Source organism: Echinops telfairi, unplaced genomic scaffold (assembly GCF_000313985.2).
Source record: "Echinops telfairi isolate 266 unplaced genomic scaffold, ASM31398v2 ScPeMD7_25;HRSCAF=90, whole genome shotgun sequence".
NCBI lineage: Eukaryota > Metazoa > Chordata > Mammalia > Afrosoricida > Tenrecidae > Echinops > Echinops telfairi.
In genome coordinates, this window is record NW_022103922.1 from 21,196,838 (window position 1) to 21,207,904 (window position 11,067).

Here is an 11,067-nt window from a genome sequence, read left to right on the forward strand (position 1 = left end):
TCTAGATAGACCTGCAGAGATAAGAATATGCACAAAAAAACAAGACATAGCAAATCAAAGTGACAAAAGAAAACACGACGACAACAAAAAAATAAATAAATAAAAATTAAAAAGAAGAAAAACCTGTAAATAGTTCAAGGTCTATTTATTGACTTCTAGGAGTGCCCTCCAGTTGAATCCAATGGGGTGCCACACCCTAGCCCCAAAGTCTATCCTTGGGACCTCCCTGCTCTGCTCACACTCCCCGCCCCCCCCAGCTGCTCTGCCGCACGCTGTTAGTGTTTTGCCTTGGTGTGGTGAGATCATACCAGGTGCAATCCTGACACTTTGTCTCCAGGTTGTCCCCCATGGGGCCATGGATCAGTGAGGGATGATGTTGTGTCTCATAGTGGGGCCGGCATATGATCCTCTCTGTGCATTTATACTTATACATTTTATACGCACACTCTTGACTCTAGGATAAAGTTATTTCTTATTTCTTTGATAAATATCCAGTTATATTATGGCATCCAAAGTTTATTAAAAACTTAAATTCTATTACAAAAATTCAGTGTTTAGATTGATGACATCTCAGACTATTTGGAGGACAAGTAAATGGAAACCAAAAAAAAAAGAAGTAAAAGTTCAGAGGGATGTCCAGAAAATGAAATTCTTCTGTTCCCTATTTAAATGCCATGGTAGAAAGAACGTCTTCAGAGACTCTAGGGTGCAAGGCTCAACCAGACAACCAGCTCAGTCCGGCCAGCAGCATCCTCCGCTTTCCCCATGGCCCTCCTGCTCTCTCTACTGACTGCCTTGGTGGTGCTCAGCTGTGGCCCTGTTCCATCTCTGGGCTGTGATCTGCCTCAGAGCCACTTCCTGGCGAGTAAGAAGACCCCGGTGCTTCTCGATCAAATGAGGAAACTCTCCCCCTTCTCGTGTGTGAAGGACAGAAAGGACTTCAGATTCCCTCAGGAGATGGGTGGCAGCCAGCTCCAGAAAGCCCAGGCCCTCTCCGTGTTCCATGAGATGCTGGAGCAGATCTTCAACCTCTTCCACTCAGAGCGCGCCTCTGCTGCCTGGAACACCACCCTCCTGGACCAGCTCCACAGCGAGCTCCATCAGCAGCTGGAAGACCTGGAGACCTGCTTGGTGCAGCTGATGGGAGAGGAAGAATCTGTCTCGGCGATGGAGGGCCCAACCCTGGCTGTGAAGAGGTACTTCTGGAGAATTCGTCTCTATCTGAAAGAGAAGGTCTACAGTGACTGTGCCTGGGAAGTCGTCAGAGTGGAAATCAGAAGAGCCTTCTCTTCATCAGCAAACTTGCAGGAGGGATTAAGAAGAAAGGATGGAGCCCTGGGCTCATCTTAACTCGACTCTCAAAGACTGATATCCGCACCACACTTACGTACATGCCTGTGGTTGTTTCAAAAGACTCTTGGTTTTGTCACAGAATTTATGAAGAAATTACATTGTCAGTAGTAGTAAGCAAGTATATGTAAAAATCGTCAGCCACAGAAAACATCAGCCTCTCGGAAATGACTGCCTTGGTTTTGTAAAGAATAGAATCTATATTTTATTTATTTATCTATTTAGTTATATTTATTTATTCACTCAGGCTTGTGTTTTCATACTTAACTATTTCAAATGCTAAAATGTTCACACTGACTTTTGTATTAAGATTTATATTCCCCTTTCTATTATATTAAATTTTGTGCTTTATTTATTAAATTTCAACCAAAGAAAAACTTCCTGAATTTGTTTATTCTTAAAGACCAAAGTAATGCTTTGTTGGTTAACCTATTTGAATAATGAATGGTAAACCTTATTGACTCATTCATTCATTTCATTCCCACCATACATATCAACTGAATATTTATGTGCCACATTGGGGAGCTGCTGTTAATGAAGCACATGTATTGATAAGCTTTGTTCAAACATGAGCTACTGTCGATGTTGGCTGTGAATTAAATTTTAATAGATCACCAACCCATTAACTCCTTTTAGGGGAAATGTACATAAAACAAAGTTGTATATTGATCAGTTGATGAAAATATGAGGACCTTCGATGTATCATTTTTTTCTCCATCGCCCCATGCCCCCTCCATCCTAGTCAAGAACCTTTTGTGACTATTCCAGAAGAGCAGGACACTGGCTTCAGACTCGGTTTAAGTGCATCTTCTCTGCTGGGAGTTGCCTATGGCAGCGATGTGCTTTAGATGCTGGGGAACCTGGCTGCCTCTGGGCTGTGCTTGTGTGAGCCTGTGGCTTTGGTTGCCCTATTTGTATGTCGCTGGAATCACCTTCTCTCATGTTCCTGCATTCAGTGATGTCCAGCTTTACCAATGTTAAAAAGCAACAACAAAACATAGACATTAATTTGATAAGCACACCCAAAGTCCAGCCCACACAAGAGAGTTTTTCCTTATTATCATTTTTCTAGAGTAATTATTAGAATGAACAGATATGGAGAATGGGGACTTTCAGTAAAGATCCAAAGATCAACCTATGGCAACAGGTGAAGTAAGGCAAGAAGAGTGGGGCCGAAGGTTTATACCCCAAACTCGCAGACGTGTATTAGGTGTGATGGGGGCAGGAGTTCCAGCGTAGAATGTAAAAGCCTTGGTTCAGGCTCCTTGCCTGGCTTACCAGGGTTCTGGCCCTCGGAGAGCCTGCCCTCAGCATGTGTTCACCGGCTGTCTTCAGAGCTGAGAGTCCTTGTCTTGAGCTTTATTTGTTGTCAGATTGGACATGAAGAGCAATGTGGAGCTTCTGAAAGGCCTAGATCAGACACTACCCTGAGTGACCCCAGGGAGCAGAATCTTCTAGAAGGGAGCACAGATATCAGTGAAGATGTGAGAGTTTGTGTTCCTTTTCAGCAAAGGTCCATTGATTGACACATTGAGAGCAAACGGGGCATTTGGTGAGGGAACACTTGAAGACCGAGTGTGGAGAAGGAAAGAAACTCAGTCTTGCCTGTGACTGCACCGAACTGATTTTGTGATGTTTCCTTGGCTTTCCATGCTTTATAATGTAACCACCTGGCTGTGAATCCTGTGGACACTGTTACAGTCTCATGCAAATGGCCTCCTTCATCCCATGGATTCATCGTTTTCTTCATCCTATGTAAGACGTAATGAAATGACATCTGTAAAATACATATTAGAATATCCGGTTCTTCTCTCCTCACCCCCCACCCCACAGCCAGGAGATCCTCTAGCATTTCAGGAAACCCAGTCAGCTCAGGGACATCAATCACAGTCTGACCAGCTTCCTTCAGAGCCACCAAATTTCAACCAACAGAAGTTCAGGTTTCTGGCCAATTCTTGGAAGTTGGTTTTATCTGAGACACTAAATAAGGGTGTAACAGAAGACACTATCTCACCTTTCAAAGTCTCGCAAGATGCTAAATCAAGACTCCTTAAGGTGGAACAGAAAATTGGTTGTGTGGTAGTTACCTAACCTGTTGTCAATTTGAGAGAGACTTAAGACTGAAGGGGTGGAGTTTAATCTATCAATAAGGTTGCAGTTTGATCCGAGGGCAAAGAGATAAACAGCTCACTGCACGCGGGACACAGGCTCCCTCCCTGAGAGACACTCTACTGACAAGACACATGACACTACGCTGATAGACCCCATGTACTGGGAACTGGAGGAACCACATGGAGTCCCCCTACCAGTGCTGAGATGCTTCTACCACCACTGGATCCACAAGACTTTGGACACATTGGCCTGTGATCTTCCTGCATTCAACATCATTGCATGGGTTTTGTGAGTCTGAAGAGGACTTTATAGATTACCATCAGGCATCTGGGCTAATATTGGGCTTATGGACTTGATCTGGACTGGGCTGGAGTGTTTTCTCAATATTCAACTGCTCTTGTATATAAAGCTCTTTCTCATACACACACATACACACAATTAGCCTGCTCAGCTGGACATCCCCTTACAGAAGGATCACAGGGAGGAGATGAGCCAGTCAGGGTGTAGTGTAGCAATGATGAAACACACAACTTTCCTCTAGTTCTTTAATGCTTTCTCCCTCTCTCCCCCACTATCAAGATCCCAATTCTACCTTACAAATCCGGCTAGACCAGAGGATGTACACTGATACAGATAGGAACGGGAAACACAGGGAATCCAGGACAGATGAACCCTTCAGGACCAGTGGTGAGAGTGGCAATACCAGGAGGGTGGAGGGAAGGTGGGGGAGAAAAGGGGAACTAATTACAAGGATCTACATATAACCCCCTCCCTGGGGGATGGACAGCAGAAAAGCAGGTGAAGGGAGACGTCGGACAGTGTAAGACATGGAAAAAGAATAATAATTAATAAATTATCAAGGGCTCATGAGGGAGGGGAAAAATGAGGAGCTGATACCAAGGGCTCAAGTAGAAAGCTAATGTTATGAGAATGATGAGGACAACAAATGTATAAATGTGCTTGACACAATGGATGGATGGATGGATTTTGATAAGAGTTGTACAAGCCCCCAATAAAATGATTTTTTAAAAGTAGCTTGCTATCTTTGTCACCCATTTAATGAACTCACCCCTAATGTGATGGCTGGAACGGCTTCTCTTTGGTGAGGCAAGTGATGTTCGATGATTTTGATGATTTTCTGGTGGGCCCAGCAGCCTGAAGTTTCCCACCCAGGTCTAGGAGAAGGTGGTGGGGGCTAGTGGTCTCTAGCTTACAGGGCCACCCAAACATCTGGCTCCCATTATGCAGGTGTAGAGCTCTGGCATCCCCCAGGACAGACACCAGGGACCCCACATCCTGAGAAGGGCAGGAACTGACAGCTAGGTGCAGCAAGGCAGGGTGGAATGGGTGATAGCCCCCGAGTCAATGCAAGGGTTCACAAGGACGGAGCAGGGACTTGCCGAGCTGGCCTGGCCCAGATACGTTCCTTCTCCCCAGTTTCAGTACGACAAGTAATTCCATCTCAAGGATCACGAGCTTTCATGGTCTGGCTCCCTGAGTTCCTGTTGCTGCCCTGCTTTTACTATTGTTGTCATACACATTTTGCTTCCTAGCGGAGATACCACTGATGCCTGGTGTATGTTCTACTCTGTACTATGGTCATTTCCATGGTATATTTCATCTCCAGTGTCTGAAAATGGTATATTTTCGAGGATTGACAGCCCGAATGCTAGGAATATAGCAGGCCAAAAAACCAAAACAAAACCCCTTAAACTCACTGCATTTGGATTCTTTTGTCAGCGCTCATAGACACACTTGCACAGTTCACGTCACTACATCCAACACTCATAGAAGGGTAATAAAGACTTCCACTTTCCTATAGACAAGTTTCCTTCCCCCCCAAGTTTTATTGGCACATCGGCACACAGTTCACATATCATACAACTGAACAGTTTAGTCATTCAATCACATCAAGGGGAGTTGTACAATCACCAGCTCATCTATCTTAGAGGGTTCCACGCCCCCCCCCCAACCCCATAGACATGTTTCTTAAAGTGTGATCAGGACCTTTTTTTAAAAAATCATTTTATTAGGAGCTCATACAACTCTTATCACAATCCACACACACATCAATTGTGTAAAGCGCATTTGTACATTCATTGCCCTCATCATTCTCAAAACATTTCCTCTCCACTTAAGCCCCCAGCATCAGGTCTTCATTTTTCCCCTCCCTCCCCGCCCCCTCTCCCTCATGAGCCCTTGATAATTTCTAAATTGTTATTTTGTCATATCTTGCCCTGTCCAATGTCTCCCTTCACCCACTTTCCGGTTGTCTGTCCCCCAAGGAGAAGGTCACATATAGTTCCTTCCCTCTTTCCTACCCACTCTCCCTCTACCCTCCCAGTATCTCCACTCACACCACTGGTCCCGTAGGGATCATCCGCCCTGGATTCCCTGTGTTTCCAGTTCCTATCTGTACCAGTGTACATCCTCTGGTCTAGCCAGACTTGCAAGGTAGAATTCGTGTCATGATAGTGGGAGCGAGGAGGAAACATTTAGGAACTAGAGGAAAGTTGTATTTTTCATTGTTGCTACATCGCACCCTGACTGGCTCATCTCCTCCCCGAGACCCCTCTGCAAAGGGATCTCCAGTGGCCTACTAATGGATCAGGGACCGTTTGAGACACTTTCTGCAGGCCCATCAGGTCAATTAATTTTTCTCTCGTACTACTAAGTGTTTTTGTGTGGAGTAGTGTTGGACTGCAAATTCCAGATTTGTGGGTTTAAACTCAGCAACCATGATGCACAAGAAAGATGAGGCTGTGTGCTCCTGTAAAAATTGGTAACCACAGAGACCACCGACAGAGTTGCTATGCGTCAGAATCCACGTGATGGAAGTGGGTATCAGTAGACAGCAGGAAGTCCAATCTGAGCTGTAGGAGAGAGAACAGGCTGTTTCACTTGGCCCTGAGCACCAATTGCCCCTGAAGAAGTCTCTCAGGGAGTCAGCGCAGATTTAAAGAGGAAAGCCGGAGCCCATAGGCCCGGACTGTTGTCAGAGTGCACATTGTTAGGTGCATCTTAGGTAGTCTTCAACTCACAAGAATAGTCAGGAGTTGAAAATAAATAGATTTAGGGTGCTGTGGGTTAGGCTTTGACCTGCTTGCTAACTGGGGCATGAGAGTTCAAACCCATCAGCCGCTGTGATGGAGAAAGATGAGGCTGTCTGCTTTCATGAAGACATAAATCTGGGGACTCCTACATAGAACCACCGACTCAGAATTGACCTGAGGGTGTTAGTAGTTGATGGGCAAATCAAGGCAATATAGTTCACTAATGAAATCATTCATGAATTTTAAGATTTTTTTAAAATGGGAAAATATCTAATTCCTTATACTCCTTAAAAACTATTTTGTCTTTGAATTCTTCTGTTATCTATAATCTAGAACCCCCAGAATCCTTTGGCATTGGTAGTGCCTCAGAATTCTTTGTTATTTCACACTCCCTATGGATTTAATACCCGGATTCTTCCTCCATTCATGCATCTCATGTCAATTCTGCCTTCACTTCCTGGAATGTCGTTTTTAGGCAAGTCATCGTGTTCACTCTCTCTGAGGTTTTATCTTGGATCTGTGATATGCTGGAAATAGTTCATCCCCCAAGATTTCCAGTTCTCTGTAAAAAAGGTTGACCTTGCTGCTGTTTGCACTTTTGAGTCAACTCTGAAAATCTGTCTCATAGAAACCCCATAGGACAGACAGATTACCCTCAAGAGAGCAGATGGGCAGGCCTCTTCTCTCGCGGAGCTACTGGTGGCTTTGAACTACTGACCTGTGGATGAAGAGCTGAGTGCTGAACTGTTGCACTGCTAGGGCTCCTAAACGTTTGATAAACTGGTGTCACCCACATAGAGTTGTTGAGAGAATTGAATTCATATTTCTAAACTATTGTAGGGCAATAGCTGGTCCATGGTTAGCATGCAATAAAATTCATGTTAGCATGTTGCATTATTATCATTATCGATTTATAAGAGAATCTGTGAAGGTCATTCACTTCTCTTTCTTTTGCTTCTGTTTTTGAAACATCATCTTTGCATGGGCATATTGAATTTGTTAGCTAGGAAAAGGATATCACACAAGATCCTGCCAGAAGGGATGTGTATTCTGGCAACTAGGGTCCTGGTTGTTAGTTTCTTATGAGGTGGTACATGTCACATCTCCTTTCTCTCCTCAGAGCTAATCACAGCTGCATTCAATGAAGAAAGCTCAAGTACTGGTCTTGCAAAACCACAGGCTGTCCATTGGTCCCTTTGAGCCTCTAGCACAGCTATTCTTAACCTGTGGGTCACGACCCCTTTGGGGGTTGAGCGACCCTTTCACAGGGGTCGCCCGATTCATAACAGTAGCAAAATGACAGTGATGAAGCAGCAATGGAAATAATGTTACGGTTGGGGGGTCACCACCACATGAGGAACTGAATGAAAGGGTCGTGCACTAGGAAGGTTGAGAACCACTGCTCTAGCCGAAGCTGCCATCCTACCGCCTTTGTCCACTGCAGCATCAGCTCTGCTCATCCCCCTGGCACAGCCCAGTGCTCGATTTTGCTGCATTGAATGCTTGCGCACGGACATTTTCCTGGTGTCAGCTAAGGCCATGCTTCCTTCTTTCACTTTCGTGACATTGAGACCTTGTGCTGTTTTCTTTTTTGCCTGTAACCAACTGCCAACTTTTGCTTTCCAGGAAACTTGAAATGAGAAACAAAAAGCTAGCGTCTTGAAAATTAAAGAGAAAAACACACAGCCATTAATCTTTCTTTTCCTTCCTTTCATTTGTATTAACCTCAAGATGAAGTCGAAGTGCAAGAGCAGCAACCCTAACCTGGTGGAGTCCACCATTACCTTTACTTCAGAAGTCAGAAACTGTTTCAGGTGTCCAATTAGGAACATAGTCCCAGGCATATGCTTCCCTTGAGTTTTAAATGAGTATTGTTATAAACGATTAAGGAAAAGGAGACTATTTCTCCCCGACACCATACCTCATGGCCCGGCACTCTCAGAGTGGGTAGAGGTGGGGAACAAAAAGGCCCCCAGGGATTAGGCTGAGAAGATCAGCACCTGCAGGCCAGGACACCCGTGACAGAAGTTCTACTAGGACACAGCATCATCATTGAATCCCATGTCCAGCTCATAAGACATGAGCCTAACATGTGTTCAATCGTTTAAGAAAAAGAGTGAATAATAGAAGCTATATCTGGCAAAATAAAAATGAGTTTACAGAAGGTAAAAAGAGATGAGAAGCATTTGCTGTCAGCATCTGAAGGCTGTGGACATATTTGATACCTAAGCACATGGGTCAGGAAAGAATAAGGTCACCATTGAGAACGAAGGTCCTTCATACCAACATTCAAGGAACATGGGTGGGGATTCTGGAGGATTAACGCGTTTGACACGGAAACCAAGTCCTCCCAGTAAAGGAGTTATAAAGTCACCGGGAAGTGGTGAGTTATGCTCACAGAGTGAGTCTGGGGAGTTCTGCCTGGGAACACTGTCATTCTAGACAAGAGGACAAGAGCGTGCTAACCAGTGGGACGACTGTCCTGTGAATGAGGGAGTTTGGGAGGGAAAGGCTAAAAACGAATGGGTCCTTGAATTCGAAAGTCCACACCCATAACACCGACCGAGAGTGAAGACCCTGCTCTGGGATTTGGCACAGGCAGGGGAGAACTCTAGATGTCCAGTAGAACACAATGGAAATCAAGGCCAAGGGTTCTGAAATCATAACCTGGTGGCCCCAGTGAAGCAAAATCACATGGACCTAAATGAATGTTTCTCAAAGGAAGGGTTGGAGATTCTCACTCGTGAAAAATCATAAACCTCAGCTGGGAGCAAAGCAGTATAAAATCTAGTCCTTGGTTATAAAGAACTATTTGCTACTAATGATCAGGTAAATCCTTAATGGAATATAAAAATCCAAAGGGCTAAAGGAGCCTGACTCTATATGTAAAGTGAGGAGGGCAAAAATGGAGCCAGAATAAGCTTTAAGTTGCTTCCTGGCACAATATTTACATATTTTGTGAAGAACAATATTTATATATTTATATAAAAATTTAAGTGGTGTGAGTGGATTAAATATACACACCCATATATGTAGATATTTCTGACTCTAGGATAAAAGTGTTTCTCATTTCATTGATAAATATCCACTTGGATTATAGCATCTAAAATGTATTGGGAAAATTAAACTTGTATTGCAAAAATCAAGTGTTTAGATTGATGACATCTGCTCAGGCTACATACGAAACCAAATGAAAACCAAAAAATGGAACCAAATTTTAGGGGCATGTTCAGAAAATGAAATTCTTCTGTTCCCTATTTAAATGCCATGGTAGAAAGATCGTCTTCAGAGACTCTAGGGTGCAAGGCTCAACCAGACAACAACCAGCTCAGTCCAGCCAGCAGCATCCTCAGCTTTCCCCATGGCCCTCCTGCTCTCTCTACTGACTGCCTTGGTGGTGCTCAGCTGTGGCCCTGTTCCATCTCTGGGCTGTGATCTGCCTCAGAGCCACTTCCTGGCGAGTAAGAAGACCCCGGTGCTTCTCGATCAAATGAGGAAACTCTCCCCCTTCTCGTGTGTGAAGGACAGAAAGGACTTCAGATTCCCTCAGGAGATGGGTGGCAGCCAGCTCCAGAAAGCCCAGGCCCTCTCCGTGTTCCATGAGATGCTGGAGCAGATCTTCAACCTCTTCCACTCAGAGCGCGCCTCTGCTGCCTGGAACACCACCCTCCTGGACCAGCTCCACAGTGAGCTCCATCAGCAGCTGGAAGACCTGGAGACCTGCTTGGTGCAGCTGATGGGAGAGGAAGAATCTGTCTCGGCGATGGAGGGCCCAACCCTGGCTGTGAAGAGGTACTTCTGGAGAATTCGTCTCTATCTGAAAGAGAAGGTCTACAGTGACTGTGCCTGGGAAGTCGTCAGAGTGGAAATCAGAAGAGCCTTCTCTTCATCAGCAAACTTGCAGGAGGGATTAAGAAGAAAGGATGGAGCCCTGGGCTCATCTTAACTCGACTCTCAAAGACTGATATCCGTACCACACTTACGTACATGCCTGTGGTTGTTTCAAAAGACTCTTCTGCTTTAGTCACAGAATTTATTGAACTGAACTATGACTTTGCCAGTAGTATTCAGCAGACATACGTTAAAATCTGTCATCTGCAGACGCATCAGCCTCTAATAGATGACCATCTATCTATTTATTTATCTATTTATCAATTTATTTATTTATTTGTGTTTATTGATTCACTTTGGCTTGTTGTATTTGAAATATCATGTTTACCTTTACATTGTATTACATTTTATAAAACATACTCACCTTTCTATTTATTAATTTTGTATTTTCCTTCATTAAAATCTTATCAAAGACAACTTCTTGACTCTGTTAACTTTACAAACAAAATCCCCCTCTGGTTTTGAAACCAAACTAAAGGATGGGGGATTAAAATTAATGGGCTCATTCATTCATTTTTATCGTATGCATAAACTGAGAATCTCCAAGGCAGATTGAATAAAAATTGCCATTAAAAAACCCCAAGGGAATTAAGCACATTTTTTTCTCTGTTGGAACTTTCAGTTTTATAGGGAACAAGACATGAAAACAGTATTAACAATA

At 44.1% G+C, this 11,067-nt stretch overlaps 2 protein-coding genes across 2 annotated transcripts; both read left to right on the top strand.

Annotated features, from left to right (window-relative positions):
* The first annotated feature begins 765 nt into the window (after window positions 1-765).
* On the top strand, window positions 766-1,350 carry LOC101647541 (interferon omega-1-like). The gene has a single exon (XM_004706562.1). The coding sequence runs from the start codon at window positions 766-768 to the stop codon at window positions 1,348-1,350; it is 585 nt and encodes a 194-aa protein (XP_004706619.1).
* An 8,526-nt stretch (window positions 1,351-9,876) lies between these two features.
* Window positions 9,877-10,461, top strand: LOC101647857 (interferon omega-1-like). Its single transcript, XM_004706563.1, has one exon. It carries the CDS (start codon window positions 9,877-9,879, stop codon window positions 10,459-10,461), a length of 585 nt encoding a protein of 194 aa, XP_004706620.1.
* Window positions 10,462-11,067: the final 606 nt, after the last annotated feature.

Coding starts and splice junctions, on each gene's coding strand:
- LOC101647541 (XM_004706562.1), top strand. CDS start 766: ATGGCCCTCCTGCTCTCTCTACTGACTGCCTTGGTGGTGCTCAGCTGT.
- LOC101647857 (XM_004706563.1), top strand. CDS start 9,877: ATGGCCCTCCTGCTCTCTCTACTGACTGCCTTGGTGGTGCTCAGCTGT.